This window comes from Prunus dulcis, chromosome 8, assembly GCF_902201215.1.
Source record: "Prunus dulcis chromosome 8, ALMONDv2, whole genome shotgun sequence".
Taxonomy (NCBI): Eukaryota; Viridiplantae; Streptophyta; class Magnoliopsida; order Rosales; family Rosaceae; genus Prunus; species Prunus dulcis.
In genome coordinates this window covers 4,378,976-4,403,901 of record NC_047657.1, presented here as the reverse complement: position 1 = coordinate 4,403,901, position 24,926 = coordinate 4,378,976, and the positions used below count along the sequence as shown (strand labels likewise).

Sequence of the window (24,926 nt, the reverse complement as noted above, 5' to 3'; positions counted from 1 at the left end):
TTAATTGCACGTTTTTCACTTAAAAACCTAAAAATCACAGAAACATAAATACAAAGCTTAACCATCCTCGAGCTCGAGGATGTGAAAGAACCTAGCCAAGAAGGGGTTCCTTGCTTGGCCGATCAATCACTTGATCAGAAGTCATAAGCACAACACATCAATCTACTCAAATTACATTCAAACGCAAATTCGTGGCTTGATGGTGACACGCCCCGCACTCAAAAAAAGGACCATGATTATGCCGTGATTACCATGTAATTTATATTTTGAACACTTGTCCAAGTGTCCGTTGTGAGGCATACTCTACGAGGCGCTAATTCTTCTTTCAATTTTTGTTTCATAGCATCATACATTACCATGAAATGCCTCACAAGTGTCCTACGAGATGGCACTTGGAAATGGGGGTTCAAAGAATTACAAAACTGCCTAAACCCTTTTACTTCAACCATACTAAACGGCATCTCATCCATTACTACCATATCAACACATGCATTTAACCACTCTTCTTTACCATGCACTGTTGATGTGAGAACCTCATGTTCTTGGTCAAAAGATAAGAGATTTTGTCGTTTATCTTTAGGAACCCTCCCCAGATATTTCTTACATAGGTTTTCAATATGCTTCCTCAAATTTGAGGTCTCATTTCTAGTGGACTCTGCTGCATAGCTTATAGAGTAATACTTGCACCTAGTTCTCTTCTTAGTGGTTGCATATTTGCTCCCATCCTCCTTCACACTATCAACCACATCTTCATATCTCTCAAAGTGTTCCCATACTTCCGATTTTTCTTTCCTTGGGTTGGAATGGGGTAATGGTGGAAGACCACTTGGTTGAGGTGGTGTTTGGGCATAAGGTGCACTTTGAGTTGGTGTTTGAGGGATGAGTAATGTGGGTGAAGGTGTTGATGCAGATGCAGATGACGAACAAACTTCACTATTAGTAGTGGCATGCACCTCTCCAAATGGGTTTGACTCATTCATGATTTCTTTAAGAAACAAAAAACAACTTAAACATGATATTAACAAAAAACAACCCTTCAATTTTAAAAAAATAGAAAATTAAATATTATACAATTGAACTAACAAAGCAAAACACTTGAAGTAAATAAATAACTTTGTACATCATATTTATATTTACTTTCATTTCCCAATTAAACATGATGCATATATCACTGTATGACTGAAGTAAGGCCTCAACCCTGGAATCTGGTAAGGCCCAGCTGTGGTGGAAGAAGTGACAATGCGAGTGGAAGCCTTTATCGAAGATATAGATGCATCCCACTGATTGAGGAAGTCGAAAAAGTCATCGAAAGGCTGCAAGAAAAAAAATGGGCATTATATTTTTTCAAGGCAAGAAAATAAATTGCATGTATATATATATATATATATATATATTTCCTTTTTCATACCTGATCAGGGAATGGTAGAGGGGCTCCATCATGAGGGACCATGGCTATGCCTCTTCCATCCTTCGTTGATGGATTTACGATAATCTAGGTGATGATAAGAGATGAAGATTCTCCAACTTGGCAAAAGGGTATAAGAGTTATAATAATGGCCCATCATTTGAAACAAGTATGAAGACATTGGGGCTTACCTCAAGTTGATGTTCGGGCATAATAGTATCAACCACCAAGGCGGGAGTTCCCAAGGTCGATATAAGAATGGGTTCAAGTGTTGCACTTCTGTTAGTGGGAATAGTGGACGGCGCATTGCTAGTAACGATTGCTTGGTCGATTGTGATTGCTATAGACACTACCATATATGCCTAAAAAAGGAGGATATAAGTTTTCTAACAAAAAGAAAACTTCGAAAAACATTAAGGGAGAGTAAGATCACCTGAAAGGTCAGGCCACTTCAGGGCACCTCGAGAGGGCGAGTCAAGGGAGGGTTCGAACTTATGGCAAAAAGAGGCTGAAATGTGACCTCAATGGCAGTCGTATTGGCCGAAGAAAGTTCGGGACCTAAAATGGCCTCCTTACATGTTCAAGCATTGAAAGTGAGGAATTGGGGGCAAGTGTAAAAAAGATTTTGAAAATACGAAATTTCAATGAACCTAGGAATTTAGAATGTGAGAGAAGTCTTCGTCAACCAACACGGCCACAAGCTCTAGGTCGTGATCCTCGGGCATGAGAATCATCTCCTGTGACTCCATTGAAACCTCCTCCGGGTGCCCCGCGGTATTAACCTCGACCGATTAAGTTTGAAAATTTAGTGAGCATAAAAGAAGTGTTGCGTAAAGGAAAATTCAAGTGGCTAAAGGGATGAGCTTACCTCGTCCTTGACCGCTGGGGTCATAACTTGCGCCCCAACTCCCATCTCAGGTGCGAAAGGTTGAGCTTCCTACATTTTTTTAGCGCAAGGGTGATTTTTGGCCCTTCAAAATTAATAAATGAAAGTATGGAAAGATATAAGCTTACCAGAGTGGTGGATGAAGTAATGGTCGATTGCACGCCCAGATCGAATGGGAAGTAGAAAGATCTTGCAACAAGTTTAAGTTAGTTTGTTTATAATTAAAAAAAAATAAAAGAAAAAAGAAAGGGTGCATGGCCAAACCTTGAGGCGAGAAGTTCTACAGAATTTTTCTGGGCTGAAGGAACAGTTGTGGGGGCACAATATTTCCGACAGGAGTATCTCCTAAAAAGTTGGGGTTAAACTCTCAGTGGTGCCCATCAAAGAATTCAGAAAATCAGAAGTGCAAATCTTTAGAAGGGCAAAAATAATCATAGAAAGTAACCTACTTTGGATGGGACATTGGGCATTTTCTCGCCCCGCCCAGAGTTAGCATCAGGGGGATTCGTAGAGCCTTCTCTCTCAATAATTTTGGCGGGAGGATTTTCTTTCTCCGCGGTGTCGGCTGTGAGATTTGAAGGGTAAGAACAAAAGAGAAGATAGTCAAAATTAAGAAAAAAGAAGTATCTTACCTTTAGCTTGGGCTTTCTTCTTTTCTTTTTATTGTTGATAGATCAATGAGCATGGGCAATGCCTGAAGATCCTATCTTCAATCTTTGAGCATGGATGAGAAAACCAATCGACCGACATCTTTTTCCACCTGTTGATGAAAATATTAGGGTCACCAAACCGAGGATCTCTAATTGGAATACTGAAAGATTTAATCAATTCTTGGTTGAAATTCGTAAAGGTGGTGACCTCTTTCACTTCTTTAAATTCAGCCTGCTAAGAGGAAAGCAGGTTGAAGGAATCCATGTGAGGTATCTAGATGCTTTGTATAAAACCAAGTTGATAGCTGGTGACGGCGGGATAATAGAGCTCACCACCATAATGATAGTTGTTACCTTTGTTCATCATTAGGCTGTATGGAAGATCTTGGCTGATGAGAATGCTTGCCCACATGTTATGCCTTTCCTCTTTCGTCTCCACCGTAGGAAATAAGGAGAGATCCAAGGCTAGACAGTCTGAGAAACGATGATCTAGGTAGATGGAGAGATGCTTCGTAGTCCTCTCCTAGCACTCATTGAAGAATCGAAAGCAATCCTTGATATAATGCTTCCAAGGTGGGGTGTTTAGCAAGGGCGAGCCAAGGAGCCCTTTGTCATTGGGGCAAATGTTGGTGGAACTCATACCTCGAAAAAAAGATTTGGAGCCACAACTGAAAAATCCATATAGGGCCAGAAGCATGATAATTCATGGGTTCAGTGGTTACCTACTGAGCCCTATATAAAGATAGGAAAGAAAGATAGGGCCCATGGCCACTTGATGGTCATTCATAAGTACTTCCGCCAGGGCTTGGAATTCCTTAGTAATCTCGCTGGATCTTGGGCAAGCCAAGAACTTGCACAACCACATTACAAGAAAATCCACATGCTTAGTGTAGGATACGCCATTGGTGGAAGGGGGTCGGTGGACTCTCCACCATGACCAAGATATGTCTTCACCCAACTCCCAGAAGTCTTATTTGACTTGTGAAAATCTAAGCCCACCTTGGCCTCCAAATGGTTGGCGGTCGAGAAATCATCTCTATGAGGGCAAAGGCCGACGATAGCGGCCAAGTCTAGCAAGTTGGGTGTCATCATCCAGAAGCGGAGCCTTATGCAATTGGTGGATGAAGACCAAAAGAATAGCACCGTAGGAGTAACGTATCATATATTCCGACCTTCTTCCAATGATCCTTCAATTTTGGTTCTAAAATTTTGAACCAATGATACCAATCAAATTTACCTTCTGCAGAGCTTGAGTGGTCGGATGATGCTTTCTTTGATGGGGCTTCTTTAGTTGTGGCGGGATCCATTTTGATGGGGGTTCCCATTGGCTAACCCTTAAATGGCTTGGAACTCTCCCAAACAGTTGCCCATATAAAGTCTGAGAAGTAATTTGGGCGATTTCTCAGTTGTGTCACCCACACTTTCGCCAGCTCCTCCAGATAGGTGCAGAAAAATGGGCCAAGGACATATTGGGCGGAGTTGGGAAAGACATTGAGGAAGTAGGCGAATACTTGCTTGCCCAAATCTTTGTCCATCGCCACTTTCACGTCTTCAAAAAATTGGGCACTATTGTTTGGAATGGACTTCATCCTACAAACATGAAATAAGATTGAATGAAAGAAAATGATAGTGAAGTAAGATTTGAATTAAGAAGGCGAAGAACATCATGGCACTATTCACACATTCAAGGTTTCAAGCCTAAACTTTTGAAGGCTACAAATGCATCAAAATCATTCAAGAATTAGTGCAACATACCTAGAAACTTACAAATCTCAAGTTTGACGTCGATTCGGGAGGATTCGGTATGCGAAATGATGAATTGGAAGGTAAAAAGGATATGGGTTTTGAGAGAAAACCTTCTAAAAACTTGTGGCTGTGGTGGAAGTGTTTTATGTGGAAATGAAAGAGAGAATTTGGGTATTTATAATACCTAAGGTTTTTAAAAGTTAGGAAGTTCAAAAGTCCCTCCAATTTAATTGGTGTCTTCCTAAATTCCAACCCGATTCAACATATTAAATAATGTGTAAGGCAAGCAAAAAGTCTCAAACTTTAGAAATTGAGAGGTCTCGGGTTTCGATTTGCTTACCTCTACATCAAATTCGAGCTAAACAAGTCGAGGGGGCAATGTTTGGGGGTGGTGAAAATTCATCTAACTCGGTTACTTTTCAAAAATACAAGCAGCTCAGCTCTAGGAGTTACGGCCGGATAAGAGAATACCTTCGGGGGTGTTGAAATCAAATGGCTCGGGTGTTTCCCAGATTTTGAATTTGGCAATCGGGTTTGACGGATTCGAGTGGCTGGGAGTCTGCGGAGTAATCCGGGTTGCACTCGAAGGCAGCCGGATTGGTGGAGTTGTGCGGCCGGAGTCAAAGCTATGGGATTTTTGGAGCTAAACTAGCCGGATTGTGTGGATGGAGGATGCGACTGGGCTGCATTGGAACGTGGGTGGAGAATGTGGCCAGACTGCGTGGGTGGAGGATGCAGCTAGGCTGGGAGCTCGAGATGCAACCGGGACATTGAAGCTTGGCGGCCGGGCTAAAGCAATTCGGGCTACACTCTACTACGACCAGATGGAGCTTAAACGTAGAACTCGGCCGAAACTGCTGGAGGGTTTGGAAAATTGATGCTGGGTTTGGCGGTCGGTGCCTAAGGGTGCGCGACTGAGTTTTGAATGGCTGAGTTGCAGCCGGGTTTTGAATGGCTGAATTGAGGCCGGTTTTATGGCTGGAGTGTTAAAGTTGTTGCAGCTAGAGTATTTTAGGTTTGGAGAGGTTTTTGCAGCTGCTCATTTTATTTTTATATATATGTGTACAAGATTAAATGGTTTAAATAATAAAACCCAAGTGGCTACCTCCACCCACATTATATATATATATATATATATAATTCATGTTCTGTGAAGGTGCAATCGATGACTTTAATAATCGAGGGGCCCGCACGGGTAAATAAATTAATATATATATATATATATATTAATAAACGAATATGAAGATTAAATGAGGTTCTTCGACGGACCAATTTTAGAGCTCCAGGAATTCAAAGGTCATGAGGGGCATCCCTATATCATTCCAAAAGCTCGGAGGTCCAAGCCCAAGCCACGAATTCTAGCCCAGGATTTCGGGAGGATATATGGATGTGACGGAGGCCTCAAAAGGAAAGAAATCAAGCAGGTTGATAATAATTCAGAATATTCCAAAGCAAGAAAGAAACAAGCTGATCAGAATATCTCCATCAATGCAATCCCACATATTTAGAGCCCTCGAAAGGAAAGAATTTTAAAAGAGTTGACATTTGGCCATTCAATGGTCAGGCCATGGGCCAACGGAAGCCCTATATAAACATCATCAAACGAAGGCAGAAGACACAGATCATCAGACACACAAACCTATTTTTTGTCTTGTACTTTTCTTTCTCTAGACTTAGGATTTTACTTTTCAAGCACCTAGTGTAGCAAGTTCTTCCCTTTCCTAGTGTAAGTTTAAATAATTGTTCAATTTACATTTTCTTGTCATTTAAATTCAAGTTTATTTCAATTGCTTTACTTTTCATTGTTATCACATTTTAATTTAGTTTAATTTAGTTTATCGTTCTTATCATTCTTATCGCTTTTATTTCATTCTTGCTTTATTTATCGCTTTGATCTATTTTATCGCACTTTAATTCTTGTCTTTACGTTTAGACACACATTTAATTTAATCGCACGTTTTTCCACTTAAAAACCTAAAAATCACAAAAACATCCATACGAAGCTTAACCATCCTCGAGCCTGAGGAAGTGAAAGAACCTAGGCCAAGAGGAGGTTTCTTGCTTGGCCGATCAATCACTTGATCAGAAGTCAGAAGCGCAACATATCTATCTACTCACATTCCATTCAAGCCCAAATTCATGGCTTGGTTGTGGCACACTCCGCACCCAAAAGAAGAATGACCAAAATTCCTTCCGTCGGCCGCCTCGGTCGAAAAGAGGGAAACAATACCATAATCTAATTATCTCATCTTCTACTTTTTATACTTTCTCTACTTATATTATAATTTTGGGCAATGGTTCTGTGACTTGGATACCTATATCCGTCTATGAACGTACTCATAGCGAATCTTGAGCTTGTGTATGAGGGTCGTATCTTGGATTCTTGCAGACCGCTATTACCTACACGTAGGGAGGCTACAAAGGCTTTAGGACAACGTCTTTGACGTGCTTCACCATACCAAGCTCACCTTCTTACTTATAATTTATTTTGCTTTTACTTACCTATCAATTTGTTTTTCTTCAGTTTCATTATACTTTAGCTTTCCAATTTGTTTATATGTTATTTATAATATAAAGGTTTTTGTATTTGTCTTTACGGAAAGAGAAAACCTATAATTGTTATAACAATCTAAAGCCTTTGTAAACTTTTAATTTATTCTGTTTCAGTGCTATTCTTTGTAGTTTACAATTATTGCAATTGCATATCTATATTTATGTAAGCTCAGCACGATTTAATTTTATATCACATTTATTAAGTGTGTTTGGTAAAAAGCGTGTTGATTTGAAAATGCTAGTGTGATGATTTGAATTTACTGTTTGAACAACCAAACATATTCTCAACCTTTTGCTCAAAGACCCGTTTATCCATAATTTTCAAAGTTCTATCAAAATATATTTTTATTATCTTGTTGGTTAAATAAAATTATTGGTTTGTATAATTTTGGGGAAAAATTGTTTGTTTTGTTGTATCTTTGTCATGGTATATATATTGCACAGTTTATTTTGTATATTTGAAACTTTGCACAATTCATTTTGTCATTTGGGTTTCAGCCCCTTTTCAAAAGAAAAAAAAATTAAAAATTAAAAACGCATTTGGCCGATTTATATCATATAGATGCTATATAATTTGAATTAATGCATTGAAATTGTCACTCGTATAATTATGATATTATTCCTCTAAATTTTCTTTAACATTCTGACATCATAAATTTTAGTTACATATGTGATTTGTGATTTGCAATTGTGTACATTATTCAGTAAACACTTGTATTTTGAAATTGAGAGTTTGCTTTGATGAAATTTAAGAGCCGATTAATATATTTTCTTTAATTAATAATTTACGTTGAACTTTCACATTGGCCATTCATTTGGAATGAATAATTGATATTTTGAAAGTTCAGACTGCAACTTATTTTATTAATATGTTTAATTAATGACTTTATTTCAATAGCGTTGGTATATTAATATTGTAATTATATTATTGTTGATGTTGGATATCAACTATCTTTGGCTTTGGAAAATAGAGATTTATGTTATGTGTGGTGTCTTTTAAGTATTTTATATAACTATTAGGGATGGCAATTTTCCCCGTGGGTAAGGGTCTTCGCCGGGATTAGACCTCGGGTATGAAGGACATAAAACGGGTATGGGGAATTTTTTGGGTACGGTGTTCGGAGAGGGCGGGGATAGTATTTTAATCCCCAACCCGGACCCTCCCCGTTTAGGATATATATATATATATTGATGAGGTATATATATTATAGTATATATAAATATGCTATTAAAGTGATTGTACCGAATTAGTTTTATATTTTATATTATTATATTATATACGTATATAATTTATACAAACCTTAAGCCACATTGCTTATTTATTTAGTTAACTTCCAGTACATATATAAATATTCTTATATTGTCTTATAAGTATATATTATATATATTCATTATCTTGCCTTAGTAAAGCAAGGATGGGGAAAAAAGCTTAATGGGGATGGGGATGGGAATGGCATATCCACCCCCGATTCGACCCATTACCATCCCTAATAACTATACATATATATTGCACTAATGATCTTGTCCAAAGCTTATTTTATTTATGGGAATAGAGATTTACTTGATTTTCAAGTGGGAGTTATGAGGGAATCGATATATCAGGGGTCCAATATCATATACAGCAAGATAAGTGTTACCAATTAGTACTCTATCTTATGCAAGTGTGAGTATTGCTATAAATGTATGTGACCTCCAGGAAAATAACTTAGTTTGAATTTTGTAAAATAAGACAGTACAGAAACTTATCATTTTCCACTTGTTTAGTTCTGTCAAATTTTAAATAAATAAATAAATAACCTGAAATGGAAATGAAAAATGGAAATCTATTTCTTGATCTTATATACATTGTCTTTTTGTTATTTACAAATCAGAGTTTGTGTTGTGTTTGTTTATTGTTTTATTCAATCTAATGTCAATTCATGGAAAAATGCCTTCTTGATTACGTACATATTAGTATAGAAAAAATGCCTATTCTATTTTACGTGCATATGCATATAATTTTTAAAAATACAAAAATAACTTTTTAGTTGAAATTAATTTTCGAGATTTGGCCAAATGGTCACACATGTTTTCGATTCCTATATTTATTTTTGGCAATAAAGTTTTTAATAATGTTGGGTGATTATTGCCCTTTGCCTTCTTGCCCTTGACCTTCTTCAACTCTTCAACTTTCTCATCCTTTTCTCTGCTTCTACTCCCATTCCCTTTCCTCTTCTGCTACATCCCATTGTAGTCTACCCTCTCTTTTGCTACTTTCTCCCTTACCTTTACTTATGTTATACCCTATTACTAGTGCCATTGAGAATGAATCATGGGTCTTTGCGTATGAAACAGCTTCCCACGGATACCGGTTCCATATTATCATATTTTCTACGAGCTTCAAATACTTCAAGTTTATCTAATTAGTTATTTCCTGACCCAACGACACTGCTTTGACGAAATATAAAAGACATATCTGCAATGATCGGGCTCTACAATGCAAGACTTAAATGTAACATCTACATCACCGATAGTATTTTTCTTCTTTAGTTTGAAGTACGTGTCCTGCAGCCTACCATGATCATTGGCTGTGTATATTTAGGGAACTTCACACAAGACAGACATGTTATTAAGCAAAAGTCATGCTTAGTGAATTGTATGACACCTTCCCCAAGAAGAAAACTAACACCATCCATTTCTCTGAAGGCCTTTCCGGTAACCTTCCGAACCATTAAACCATGCACAATGGAATTGCTTCACTTCAACTCATCTATATGAAATAGATGCCCAAAATACGAAGCTTTGAACTGTTTTAGCAACTGGTCAGTAAGCTTGCGAATAACTGGGAGCACGTGATTCACTTGGCTTTCACTCTGTATCTTCGCACAAAATACTTGGTCTTCGGGAATAACTGACTTCATATCCTTTTGGTGCTCCATGTTTGTGCTAAAACACCATCGATCTCAAATTGCAATCTCTGCATGTCAACATGTGAGGGTATTATATTACATCATCGGATGATTACAAATATTGCCAAAGAAAAATTCAAAATTAATAGAACAATTAATTCAATAAGTTAAATGAATCTTCAAGCTCCACAAATGAATCTTCAGTTAAGTTTGGTCATCATCATGCTCTATATCAAATTCCATAAATGAATCATCAATTCGTTTAACAACCACAACACCTAGAATTGTATCACTCCAAACTATATCAACGCTCCACGTGTCAACTCCTACACCAAATTTAAACGGGTACCCAACACATTAATACGCCAAAATTTCCATTACAAAACCCTAGAAGGAATTACTACACCCATCCCTAATCATTAATGGATAATAAGGAAAATGCATTACTTATGCTTGCATATGCTTCAATCCAAAAAACTCTACGCCCTTATTTTACCTAGAGATATAATGTGTTCACCTTCGATTTCGCAACACCCCTAGGTGCTGTAGGCTTCAGCAAACGCAAACTCGTTGCCTATCTCTTCCACGCACGCTGGAGAGATAGAGGTATCGCGAAACTTTCAATTGTTATCAAATTTAGGTTAAGTTTAATTTCAATTTGAGATTACTTTATTTTATCATCTTTATCATTCTTATTTCGTTCTTGCTTAAATTTACATTTGTTATCGCTTTAATCTACTTTTTCAAACTTTACATTCTTGTCAATTAGTTTAAATCACATTTTAATTAAATTTTAACATTCTCAATTAAATATCCAAAAAAACCCAAAAAATATACCTACAAAACCTAGGCCAAGATGAGGTTCCTTCCTTGGCCAGTCAATTGGCTGGTTAGAATTAAGAAGCATGAGCACAACAATCTGACCCTTTCCATTCCAGCCAATTGGTAACTTGATGGTGACACCACTACGCATCCAAAAGAAGAAGGACAAAAAAGTTCATTCCATCAACCAACTCGGCTGAAAAGAGGGAAACACTCATTTTCATTTTATGAAAATATTCATTGAAAAAGTTACTAGACAAGCCCTTAGTTATTGGAATTTGAAGTTTTATGACATGTTGAGTTTTAAGATGGCTTGATATGCTAGAAAATGAAAGGAAAAAAAAAATTATGTAGCAAGTTGTGAATTTTTTGTTGTAATTGCGCTAACAATGTTTTTTAAAAAATGGGTAAAAATATTTTTTGGTTAGTGGAGTTGGGTTTGAAAATAATTTTTGTCACTGAAATTCTAATTTTCCCAATTTCGTCATCTCATTTGCAGTTGTTAACAAATTAAGTCACATCCCTCAATTCCGTCATTTTGAGTGCACGTGATGTGTGTGTGCATGGTCAAAATTGTACTTCCACCATTTAAACAATTAATAAATAAAAATAAAGCAAAATTTGGGCAAGGGGTGACCATTTGGTCTAGAACAATGGCCATATATGATAAGGGGATGTTGTTATTGCAATTGAATCCATGAGATTGATGTGGGGATTTGTGCATCTACACTTAACGTCCAAACCAAGCTTCTCAACCACCTCAAACCTCACCGTTCCCCTATCCACAAGCAGTGGTGGATCCATTATGGGGTCAATGGGGTCAGACAACCCCATGGCAGATCTGGATTTTAGTGGTAGGGACTGGTTTTTGCCCTTGGCAGCTATGGAAGTGACCCCATGGAGAAGAAGAAGCTTAGGTGGGCAGCTGGGGTTCTTTTTTTAATTATAAATTGCTTGCCAAAACGACGTCGTTTTGGCCAATGCAATTTTTTAAAAATGACCTAGCCAAAACTACGTCGTTTTGGGCTAGGACTTAACAAAAAAAAAAAAAAAAAGGGGCTGCAGCTTCTTAACAGCACAAACTTGAAAATAGACCTCCAAAATCTCATTTTTCATATTTCTCCTCAACAATAACCCTAACCCCAATCTCCCCAAGACCACCACTAGCACCATCTCCTCCCTTGTCGATGTCACCAAGGGTGCTAGCAGCCGTCCCCGTCCCCGCCACTATTTTTGTGAAAATTTACAATTCAATTCAAGTAAGTTCTAATTTCTAAACCCTAAGTCTAAATTAATGTTGAAGTATGATATATTTAATTAAATTGAAATCAAATTCGTAATTATTTAGGTGAAATTGATGGTTTGAACTTTGATTATAGGTTATAGATTTATTAAATGATGTATGTATTGATTTGTTGAATAATTGGTTATTTTTACATATTGGTTTAATTTATGAATTTTGTTGTGGTTAATTGGTGTAGGTTTGGTGTGTTCTTTAACTGATTGAGTTTTTATTTTGATTAATTTATGTGTAGAATTATGGAACGATTTTATAAGAGAAAGTCATCATCGATTAGTAGTTCGGATAATGTTGGTACTTTGGGTTCAACTTCAAGTTCAAGACAAAGTGACTTCGATGAGGTTTTGGCTAATCTTCAGGCAGACCCTGGACTAAGAACTCGAATGATTGATTATGATTCTAATATTAGAGATGAGATCCGAAGAGCATATCTACAAAAAGGACCTTGTCAACCTAAAGGTCATAATTTCCCACAAAGTAATATTTCAGGAATTAATAGACGATTCATTCCTAAATGGTTTGATGAATTTGATTGGTTGAAGTATAGTGTATCTAAAGATGCTGCATTTTGTCTTTATTGCTATCTCTTTAAGTCCAATTTTGAACAAGTGGGTAGTGAAGCATTCACTGGAGCAGGTTTTAAGAATTGGAAGAAGGGGAGAGAAAGAATGAAGACACATGTTGGACCGGTTGGTAGTGCTCATACTCAAGCTAGAGAAGCGGCTACAAATTTGATGAATCAAAATGAACATATTGAAACGGCCGTGAACAAACACTCTGAGCAAGCTCATATGGCTTATCGCACATGCTTGAATGCATCAATTAAGTGCACTAAGTTTTTATTGCGACACGGTCTTGCTTTTCGTGGCCATGATGAAAGTGCCACTTCAAGCAATAGGGGAAATTATTAGGAGCTATTGCAATTCCTTGCAGACAATAATGAGAAAGTTAGGGCCATTGTGTTTGAAAATGCTTCAGGGAATCTCAAGTTAGTAGCTCCTTCCATTCAAAAAGATCTTATCAATTCATGTGCCTTTGAAACACTTGTTGCTATCATGAGTGATTTAAATGATAGATTCTTTTCTATATTGGTGGATGAAGCACGTGATATTTCGGCAAAAAGAGCAAATGGCTATGGTGTTGCGTTATGTGAATGACTAAGGACATGTAATTGAAAGGTTTGTGGGCATCCAACATGTTACTGATACCACTTCAACTTCATTAAAGGATGCTATTGACACATTCTTTTCTTCCAACGGTTTGAGCTTTTCCAAGCTACGAGGACAAGGTTATGATGGAGCGAGCAATATGAGAGGTGAGTTGAATGGCCTTAAAACGAAGATTTTGAGAGAACAACCATGTGCTTATTATGTTCATTGTTTTGCTCATCAACTTCAACTAGCTTTTGTTGCCGTGGCAAAGAAAAATATTGACATTGCTTCTTTTTTTGCAACGGCTAATAGCATTGTTAACCATGTTGGAGCATCTTGCAAGAGACGTGATGCACTAAGAGCTCAACTCCAAAAAGAACTTGTGATAGCTTTTGAAAATGATTGTTTTATAATGGGTTGAGGCTTAAATCAAGAAACAAGTCGCAACCGTGCCGGTGACATACGATGGAACTCACATTATGGTACCTTAATTAGCATCACTTCTATGTTTTCATCCGTAGTTCATGTGCTTCAAATGATTATTGATGATAATCCCAATGATATTGCCGGTGAAGCAAATAAATTAATAAGGGAAATGCTTACTTTTGAGTTTGTATTTCGCCTTTTCTTGAGGAAAGCTATATTGGGAGTGACAAATGATTTGTCACAAGCATTGCAAAAGAAAGATCAAGAAATTGTGAATGCGATGGCTTTAATGAAATTATGCAAGGAAAAGCTACATTGGATGAGGAATAATGGGTTTGATGCATTGGTTGATGAAGTATTTTCATTTTGTGACAAACATCATATTGAAGTTCTTAACGTGGATGAGGCATTTGTACTTCCTGGAAGGTCAAGGCGTAACGCTCCAATTAAGACAAATCATCATCATTATCGTGTGGAGCTCTTTATTTATGTCATTGATCAGCAACTTACGGAGTTAGATGATGTTCACCCGTTTTATGTTTGTTCATGTGATGGTAGGGTAAAGTTCCCCATTGCCTTGAAAACCATTGACTGGTCAATAAGTCAACTTTTTTAGCGTGCGAGCGTGCCACTACTAGCAATGAGAATTCTAGAAAACTTCTTAAAAATAGATAACTTGTGCCCCAAGTTACTAATTTCTAAACAAGCGATTGTGAATTTGGGTGAGGAATATATGCTAAGTAAGTTCTTTTCTTACCTCAGATTGGTGAGGACTTCACAATTTTTCACAGTATAAAACTGGTAGTTCTGGCCAGAATAAATGATAAGAAAGTGAATTGTTTTTAGGCAGAACAACGCTCAAAAAGGAAAACCAATTCTAAAGAAGACAAAAAGGGGGATGGACTTCCATTTCTGCCTAGGTAGATGTTTCTGATCTGGGCTTGACTGGGTATGCCTGTGCTGGGTTGGACTATTAACACCTTCAACTGTCAAGTTTTAGCTATAAATCGATGCCAACGTTCGAGTTTGGCAGAGCTTTAATCTATTTCAAGCCCTGGAAGGCTTTTGAACGGGCAGAATGGGAACCTCTTTAGTCTGGAAGGGGCAGAAGTGGCTGGACTTAATGATTACTGAGCTGGAACTGCATTGTGGTACCTGTTCTGCTTGATCAGGGCTCTCCATAAATTTGTTGAGGTTTTCATATTTGATAAAAACCTGAATTCTGCTTGACTTGACTTAAGCTGAACCAAATTTGTAACGAAAGAAATCTCGCTTTGAATTACTATTTCTCTGAAATTGAACTGAAGTTAGAGATTCTGGATTATAGCTGACTTGTTTCTTGTGGCTCAATGAGCTTTTGGTCGCTTCAGTGTTTTGAAGGCTTTTGAGATCAAGTGATCATTTTGAGTTTTTGTTTTTGATTGATTTTTTGGCTGTCCTTTAATATGTTCATCTCCTCTTATATTTATAGAAAATGTTAGGATGAGTTTTTTAATCTTTAAAATGGGTGGTAGATTTTCTAAAAAAACAAGATCTTTTATTTTTTAAGTATCAAAGAAAATGGAAGTTTATCTATTTTGGCAAGTAAACTGTCAACAGTCAGTTCTAAGGCAATCACTTTCCTGTTTTTCTTTAAAAGAAAACCTAATCCTTTGTTTTAATCTTTAATTGCTTTTTGCAAGAGTTCGAGACTGCTGTGATGGTTAGTTTGATTTTCCAGATGAACAACTCCCTGCACCCTACTTATCTTTTTAGAAAATGTAGTCTGCTTATCCTTTGGGAACGATGCCTACCGAATTTTTCTATATATAGAAAAGGATTTTGATCTTTTCTCTGTCTGTGGAAGACTGGAGAAATCTTTCTGCAAGAGTGCCTTCATTAATTCCATGTCAAATTCCTTTGTGACTAGTTGAAATTGCTGACTTTTCAAAGTCAGGTAGTCACATGGACTTCCTTGAGAATAGGTTTTTCCAGAAAAAATCTGCTGACTTGTTCCTGGGCTTTTTGAGAGAAATGAGAGGTTTTTTAGAGACTGGTCCCAATTCAATTCTTTTTTCACCGATCTGCTTAGTTGTAATTGCCATTTAATTTAGCGTATTTTACAACTCTGCCATTTCGAAAAAGACGTGGACATCTGACGTGGATTGGTCTTTCCCTTTTTTGGTAATTAAAGCCCAGTCTTTTGTTCCTTTTTGTTTTGTGGGCCTTTCCCTGCGAAGATGGGCTGGTGCTTCTTTAGATTTTTTTTGGCCCAAACAAATGATCGATTCAATGAGGTAAATATCGAGTTGCTTAATTGTTTGGCATGTTTGAGTCCAAATGATTCATTTGTAGCTTTTGATAAACAGAAGTTACTTCACCTTGCTCAATTTTATCCTCAAGACTTTTCGAATAAGGATCTTTTGGCACTTGAAGATAAACTTGAGCTTTATATTCATCATGTGCGTTTGAGTAGTGATTTCTCTCAATTGAAAGGGATTAGTGATCTTTCAAAAAAAATAGTGGAGACAAGGATGCATCTAGCATTCAATTATGTGTATTTGCTTATTACATTAACTTTAATTTACCAGTTGCAACAGCTTCAATGGAGATGGCATTTTCCGTCATGAATATTATTAAGGGTCACTTCGGAACAAAATGGGAGATGAGTGGTTGAATGATAGCTTGTTGGTTTATATTGAGAGAGATGTTTTTGCTTGTATTGAAAATGAAGTTATAATGCTACGTTTTCAAATTATGAAACCTCGTCGTGGACAATTGTAACTTGTAATATTGTTTTTGACATTAATTATGAGTGAAAGTGCTATCGTTTCATTTTCAATATTTTTTTTTCATCTTAAAAAATTATTGGTTAGTTTACACTATGACCCCATGAGTGGCAATTCATGCATCCGCCACTGTCCACAAGCAATTGATCCCCCACTTTCACATCTGCCATCATAATATTACATCAAGTTTTACCATTTTAGATGAACTTGGTGCACCACGTGCTACAGAAGCTGTTCTCTCTGAGGTCAGCTTCAGTGATGGAGTCGACCTCAATGGAGCCCCAAAAAGGAAGTGCAATTTTTGGTGACCAGAATGGAACACTCACGAGGTTGGGGAGGTTTAAAGAGAGGTGGGCGGAGTTGTCAAAGAAAAAAGAGAGAGCTTTGGAGGTGTTTCAGGGTCAAAATATTTTATGGTGTTTTATCAAAGGCAAAAGATTTCTGGATTTTGATTCAAAGTGCAAGATTTATGGGTTTTTATTAAGAGATTATGGAAGAGAGAGAAGGGTGGTCGAAATTGAGGAGGAAAGGTGTTGTCACCGGTGAGGTTAGTTGTGACCTAGGTGGATGGGTGAGGATGTTGTGCAGGTGGCTAACGTGGGAGGGAGAGAAAGAGGGGGATTGGCAGGGCTGGGATGATGATGATGATCAAGATTGAATTGGAGTTCCAATTTTGCCTCTGCACACACGCAACACGTGCACTCAAAACTGATGGAATTAGGGGATGTGACTTAATTTGTTAACGACTGCAAATAAGATGACGAAATTTGGAAAATTGAAATTTCGGTGACATTTTGTTTTCCATCCTAACCCCAGTGACCAAAAATGTTTTTAACCCTAAAAAAGATGCACAAGGAAAGAAAATATGGCTTAGGCCAAATCGGCCGTTTTAAAGCGAAATCAATCCAATCCGGACTATACCCACCCTTATTTTTGTCTACTACAAAATCAGACCCAAAAAACAACTTCATTAGAGCATCCGTAATGGACTTTCTAAACCAACTTTTTAGATAAAATTTAGAAAGGAAATGAGAAAACTCACCTCCAATTATGCTATTTATCTATCTTTTAAATAAGAAGACCTCTAAGAGCTTCAAAATCTGAGGAGAAAGAATGGACTTCTAGTGGCTATCTATAATTTAATACTGTCTCATTTAAAGAATATTTTAAATCCTTTAATTAATATTACCTATATTTTATATAATTTTTTTATAATAGAGATAAATCATTTATATTGAATTAAAAAATAAATTTTAACTAAAAAATAGATATTACGTGAACATATTTTCTTCCAACTAGAGGACTTCGTGCGCAAGCTAATGGCCAGAATTAATTAACTGAAGCAACAAAAAAAGTGGGCCTCACAATTATCAAAGCTTGGGGATCCTGGCGGTCCTTCCACAACTCAAAAATTACTGCCTACGCGACACCACAGAAATCATACGTGGCCTAAAAGTATTTTAAAGCCAGGATTATAAAAAAATTCCTTTAAAAAAGAAAAGAAAGGGAGGTATAAAAAGAGAATGACGGGAAAAAGAGAGAAAATTCAATCATTAATTTTCTTGTCTCCCAAACAAGATCACAGAACCCTTTTTATCGTGTTTAATTTTTTGGAATCTCACAACTGTCAACGGAAAAGAGTTTCGCATTGCTGTGCGCCAAACAGGGCCTTAGATCTGAATGAGAACCCACATTCTCTGTAAGTCGTAGCAAATTCTTCTGCTGAATTGTTTCTGAAAACATTCATTTCATTACATTTCAATGTCTCTGTGTTTTTGTTTTGCCTAGTCTTCTAGGAATACTATTTTCCTGCTCTGTTTGGTTTTCCGAGAAAATTTGAAAATTGGGAAAATAGTAACTTCTGCATTCTTGATTGATTATTATGAAATCATGTTGGTTTGACTGAAACCGCTCCTGATTCAGAAACAATGAGAAACTCTGGCATTTAGTTATTCTTCCTTCATTTCCTTTTCAGGGTTCAGAGAATGTGCATTCGAATTCTAGATCTTCAACTGTAAATATAGTGGATTTTGTTTGGGAGTAATATATGATATAAGCTTGAATTGGATTTGACTTGCGAAAGAAAAAGAAAACAGAAAACAGAAAAAAGATGGTGTTTTGGGAAGGATATGTGAGTGATGAGGCAATGGGGACCTTTGCCCCAATTTTGGTTTACTGGTTGTATGCGGGGTTATACCAGTTGTTGCCGCATTTGGACAATTACCGCTTGCATACAAGAAGAGAAGAAGATGATAAGAACTCGGTTCCGCTTCCCTCCGTTGTTAAAGGTGTTTTGCTTCAACAGCTTGTCCAGGCCACCGTTGCTCAGGGCCTCTTCTTGGTCAGTTACTTCAACTTGTCATTATATCAATTTATGGAAATTTATGCCCGATGTACTTCATTTTCATGCATTCTCGTGTGTATATAAATAAATTGTGTACATATGCCTACCTAATTATTGAAATCTGTATCAAGTGACCGTTCTTGAGAATAAGACATGACTCAGTTGGAGGCTTTTTGAGAAATTGCCTTTAGATACAATGACGTAGAAAGTTGCTCATAAATTTTTTTTTTGGGTCTACCTTGTGTATGCTGGTCAAACTTTTTGGCCTCAATAAATTGAGGGCATCTTCTTTATTTAACCAAACAATTTATGTAGGTTTGTCTTTCATTGTCATATTTTTATTTATTTTTCCTCAAAAGAGTCCTAGAAATGTCTGTAAACACAACCTACCTTACTTGAAGTGTTCTGAAGGCCTGACGATGTCCTGATCTTGTCTTCACTGTCTTGGTTCCATCTCGACTCTGGCTTTAGTCTTAATGCTCTTTGAGTCTCCAAGTGCCCCACTCATGTGATGTCTTTGAATAAGTACTTGACAGAATAGGTTCTTTTCGACAAAATAAATAAACCTTTGACAATAGGTCGCTCTAAATACTAACTGCATTACATACCTGCCAAATGATACTACTGAGGAGACCTGTTAATTCTACAATTTCAGTGGTTAACTTGGAAGAGAAGCATAACAAAGTTGAGTAAGGTCTGATAGGGTGTTCCTTTGGATTCTCCAAAACATGCATTCATGTGAGACATTCTTTCAATTCATAACAGTTCCTAGTTCAAGTCAAATTAATGTACAAATTTATCTTAGCATGCTCATGACTAACTTGGAAATTTTAAGTCGTCATTTGTCTCATCTACCTTCAATCCTGTTTGCTTCTTTTTTTGTTCTGCCACACAGAAGGATGGCATGTTCATAGTTTTGCATCATGTTGTCAGTGTCACATAATCATCTTTTACTGAACACCCACCTTCTGGCCCAAACAAAAGAAAGAAATAAAATTGAACAAAAAAAGCAAGGTTTCTTACCTAAACGCCTAGTGAAGAGAGAGAGGGGGGGCTGGTGTTGTAAATTAAAAGGCTTCCTAGGAAGATCACCAAAATCTAGGTGGTTCCAGATTCAACTGTATGCAATGCAGTGACCAAAAATAAAAAAAAGAATGTGTTAATTCTGTTGGGCATATAATTTATACTCGTAGCAGCAGTTTCTCTCAATAATTGTTCAGCCTGACCTAGTTGATCGTATTGGTTGCCATCACTAAGCTTTATCGTACACTACTGAAGTGATTTTGTGTAGTTGTACTTATAAGCAAATGGTTGTAGTATGTGATGCTCTGTTATGTATTCAATTGCATGTGCCTGTAGGGTGTAGGCATCCTGGACATCTAGCTTGTTTGCCGCTTTGCTGATCCCATAAAAGTGTCAAGCTTTTCTGCAGTTAACTATAATCCTTCAGGCCTTGCAACCTAATGTATTGACTCTTTATGCGCTTTGCTACATTGCGATATTCGTAAAAGTAAACACATGATGCTGTTTAAGATATATCAGATTCTAGGTTATTGAATAATAAAGTTACTGCACACCATATTTTGGAAGTTTGTTTGTTATTTATGAAGTCATAGTTTGATTTGCTTAAGAATTGAGATACAGCAGTGCATGTCAGGTTGAGTATGACCGTTGCATCAAAGCAGATACTCGAACAATTTATTTTCTTCCCTCTTTCCCCCTTTTAATATATTGATTGTGCAGAACAGGTGCTGCACTTTCCCCAACTGACAAGGATTTGACCAGAAGTTGTGAACAGAGAGCTTAGGGTCTAACCTAGTCCTGTTTTCAAAGGGATAGATTCTATAGGTTGTTTTTCTAGCCTTTTTAAGATGGACTTACTTCAGGCACCATTGTCTTAGATCGATTGCTTCCCTTTCTTATGGTTCAACCCTAAAGCGGACAGTCAAGCACTATGAGATTTGTAGTTAGAATTGTCATAGATTAAATTGAATAGATGGTTTTCCTTAGTTAATAAGAAGGAATCTAAACTAATTGTTTTAGCAATGATCAAACGGGAAAAAAAAGGGTTCTGTTATATGAACATTTGGCATTTTCTGTTGCTAATAAAAGACAATTTATCTCAAAGAGGTTCAAAAAAAAAAAAGGGCTGTTAGCATGATATACATTGTTGGCCATTCCCTAATAGCTTAAGCTTTTGGTCTCTAGTGGTTGTCTATCATCATATGAATGCTCTCGTTGCAGGAGCTTCTGGGTTGGAACCTAATCTCAGCCACCCACTTCTTTGTGGTTTGGAGGGTAGGGCTGCAAATTTTTTTTCTCCCTCTTTGTCTTTGTATGTATCAAAAGCTCAGAGTACTGGTTGCGGGACGTATTGGGTTCAAAACCTCCAATCCTAATTCCCCACTTCCTTCTTGTTTGCAAGGTGCATGGTGGGATGCGCCTATAAGTTTCTTCACTGTCTCCATTTCTTTGCCTCTCCACATGCAAGATGGGGTTGGGGTGGTAGTGTAATCTATAGTGTTGGCCCATTCCCTAAAAGTCTATGCTCTTGGGTTCTAGTTAGGAATTTTGGATTCAAATTCCCAGCCTAAAATCGTGCACACTAAATTCTGGATTAACGTGTTCGCGATGAATCTATTATTTAGATTTGTTACTGAATTGAACTAAGAGGATATACATGTGCATAAAATAAATTGTGGATACAACAATTTTGTTTTAGAATTATTTCGTATACTTTACTTTACCCCAACTGTGCTACACCCACGAGCGGAGTCTCTTTCGATCGCTCACACTTAAGCAGTCTCACTCTTTCTCAATAGAGAACCCTAATTACATCCAGAAAAACTCAAATAACTCAAACTCATAAAGTTTTTCTCTTAGTCTATTTCAAATTTAGAAGAGGCAAAACACTCAAAAGGCTGAATGATCACATGCATAAGGCCAAGACCCTAGTAAGTATATAAAGGCTCTATAAATTCCCATGTTACAGTTGGAAAAGGAAGCAAAATCCCAATTAGAAACCAAAAATAACTAGGAAACATACTGAAAGGAGGGTTACTGAAAAAGTGATTCTCTCTTAATTGAGACCACAAGGAACCATGCTAGTGGTTGTCTAATATGGTATCAGAGTCGATGCTCTTTAACAAGGGAAAATCCCAATGCTGCCATATTTGTCCAACAAACTTCAAGTCTGCTATGAATACCCAATTAAATGTTATCAATCTGATATTCGGGATGATAAGTTCAGGGATAAAAAGCATTCTTTATTCTCTTTTCTCTCATCTGTAGGAAATTATGCATTTTGTGCATTGATTTATCAAAATTATCAGTGTTTCTTTTTAATAAACTATACGGATGGTTGTTTTCTTCAAGAAAAATCATTACCTCCTCAAACATAATCTGATTGCTTCTGCCTTTCTTTTGAGCAATGCAAACTTGTACACGTGAGGTAATAGCATTTTTATATAGTATTTTCAAGTTATTTCTTCTACAGTGTAATTTTCAATAACACGTAATTATAATTATTAGGAATAGCATGTTGATGAAATTTTGTAAAACCCACTTGCTTACTTTCCAATTAAGGAACTAATAATTTTTTTATTTTGAAATTTATGTTCTGCTTGCCAACTATGCTTTTGATGACCATAAAGCCGTTCAACATAGCTAATACGGAAGTTACCTGCAGCACATGTAACTTAGATAATGGGATCTCTTAGCATATGGTGTGACCTAAATCTTAACTTCTTAACCTCAGATCGGGTTGGGAATTTACTGGGTAATTTTGGGGTTGTATAGTCAGGTCTAATGTTTGAGAAGAAATCATATTTCCTTATGTTGTTTAGGGTGAAAAGGCCATTGTGTAGATGACTTGATGTTCTTTACTTATACGTATCTTAGATGGCTTTCTTTGCTTGTTTTTTTGGCCCTTTTGGTTTATCAGTTGAAGAGTTTTGAACTTCAAATTATGTATATGTCAATCTTGTTAATCTGCTAAAGATTTGAATTGAATGCCTTGGTTGGTTGTTTGGTTGATTCAGTAGCTTTACTATCTTACGTGAGGTGTATGGTTTACCTGCTGTATAATTTGGACTAGTGATGTAACTTAGGCAGTTAGGCATTAACCAATTGATATTTTGTAATGATCTGTGACTCATGGTAGGACTTTATTCTTAGGTACTATTTGGTTCATTGGAATCAATGAAACTGAAATGAAGTAAATATTCCTAGTCCATTGTTTTGTTGGAAAAAAGAAAATAAAGGAATGGACACTCTAGGATGTCAATTTCCCCAAAATGATGGATAAGACCAGTTACATTCCTTAGCAATTTTCTATGCTTCCTACTTTTGCTCCAACTCTCTCAATATTCCATTCTTGTTTTCATTTCATTTCAACATTTCGTAGTGAACTGTTACTCTTATGTGTCAAATTTGGAAGGTCCTTTGTATCTACTATTTTTATGAGTAATACGTTCGTGTCTTTTTGCTACAGTTGACCTCAAAGGCAAATAGCTCAGGGATCACAGTTCAGTCCTCGATATCTGTCCAGATTGTGCAGATTGTTATCGCAATGCTAGTCATGGACACGTGGCAGTACTTTGTGCACCGCTACATGCATCAGAACAAGTTTTTGTACCGCCATGTTCATTCTCAGCACCACAGACTTGTTGTTCCATATGCCATTGGAGCCCTTTATAATCACCCGCTTGAGGGCCTCTTGCTCGACACTTTCGGTGGGGCCATCTCTTTTCTAGTCTCAGGGATGACGGCACGGACGGCAGTTATATTCTTTTGCTTTGCAGTGATTAAAACTGTTGATGATCACTGTGGACTTTGGTTGCCCGGTAATATCTTCCATATTTTATTCCAGAACAATACTGCTTATCATGACATACATCATCAACTTCAAGGCTTGAAGTACAACTATTCTCAGCCGTTCTTCCCTCTATGGGATAAACTTTTTGGGACCTACATGCCTTATAATCTTGTGAAGAGACCTGAAGGGGGTTTTGAAGCAAGGGCAGTGAAGGCAATGAAAGACTAGTTGAATCACAACAATCTGTCAGTTAACTAATTCAAGCTCACTTCACGCAGGGAAATTATTTTGCTGAGGTTTTGTCATCCTTGGGAATCTGGATTAGAATTGTTATATCAAGTCTATGTTCTAGGTTCTAGCAAGAGGGTTTTGTGGTTCGAGTTAGTCCCTTTTTGGCTGTGGCAGTATTTTGTCTTTGCTTGGTTGTGTTAATTCCACCAACCTGCCTTATTCATTGTAATTGTGAGATTCTCAGCTGTCTAATTTGTAGCATATTTGTTCATGGTTATGCAACAGTAGTTTTAAGGCAATTATTCAGCCTGTCAAAGATTGATGTACTTGGATTTGTATGTGGTGTGAGAAGTTCAGATTTTTTTTTTTTTTTTTTATAACAGAGTTGAACTTGCTAAAATATGAAAACTATGAGAGAATATTTGTTTGTGGGAATTTTCTGTGTATTCTTCTCCTTGTAGGAGGTCATATTTATAATAGAGTTTTTATCAAAAATAGCCAAAATTTACCCCATACTTTTATAAATGTCAGTTTTTATAAAAACTTTCAAAAATAGCTAAAAACTCACTTAAAAATACTCAAATGCCCTCAAAACTAAAACCCACAAAAACCTAAAAAAGCAAAACATGAAAACTGTAATATATGTTTTCATTTGATTTTAAACATAAAAACTCCCCTATGTTAGTATCTATTGTCTTTGTCATTGGGCTCGAAGCTTTGGTATTATTTGTTGTCGTCAACCATGTTGATGCTATCACCATTGGAGGCCACACACAACCCCTTGTTAGCCATATATGGACTTCAAAGTTGCTAATTAGATTCCGATATGAACTTTAACATTGCGGAGATGAATCAATAACTCTATGAGTGCCTTGTTAAATATATAATACAAATATATGGCTTATTAGAGATAATTAAGTAATTAGATAATGGAGATGAA

General features: G+C 36.9%; 2 protein-coding genes across 2 annotated transcripts; both read left to right on the top strand.

The window, feature by feature from the left end:
- The first annotated feature begins 12,489 nt into the window (after positions 1-12,489).
- Positions 12,490-18,639, top strand: LOC117638296. Its single transcript, XM_034373434.1, has 5 exons — positions 12,490-13,102; positions 13,184-13,238; positions 13,429-13,565; positions 13,923-14,365; positions 18,571-18,639. The coding sequence occupies exons 1-5, from the start codon at positions 12,490-12,492 to the stop codon at positions 18,637-18,639; spliced, it is 1,317 nt and encodes a 438-aa protein (XP_034229325.1).
- Positions 18,095-24,378, top strand: LOC117638209 (very-long-chain aldehyde decarbonylase GL1-9-like). The gene is made up of 3 exons (XM_034373340.1): positions 18,095-18,294; positions 18,571-18,936; positions 23,432-24,378. Exons 2-3 carry the CDS (start codon positions 18,706-18,708, stop codon positions 23,981-23,983), a joined length of 783 nt encoding a protein of 260 aa, XP_034229231.1. The 5' UTR covers positions 18,095-18,294; positions 18,571-18,705; the 3' UTR covers positions 23,984-24,378.
- The last annotated feature ends 548 nt before the right edge of the window (positions 24,379-24,926 follow it).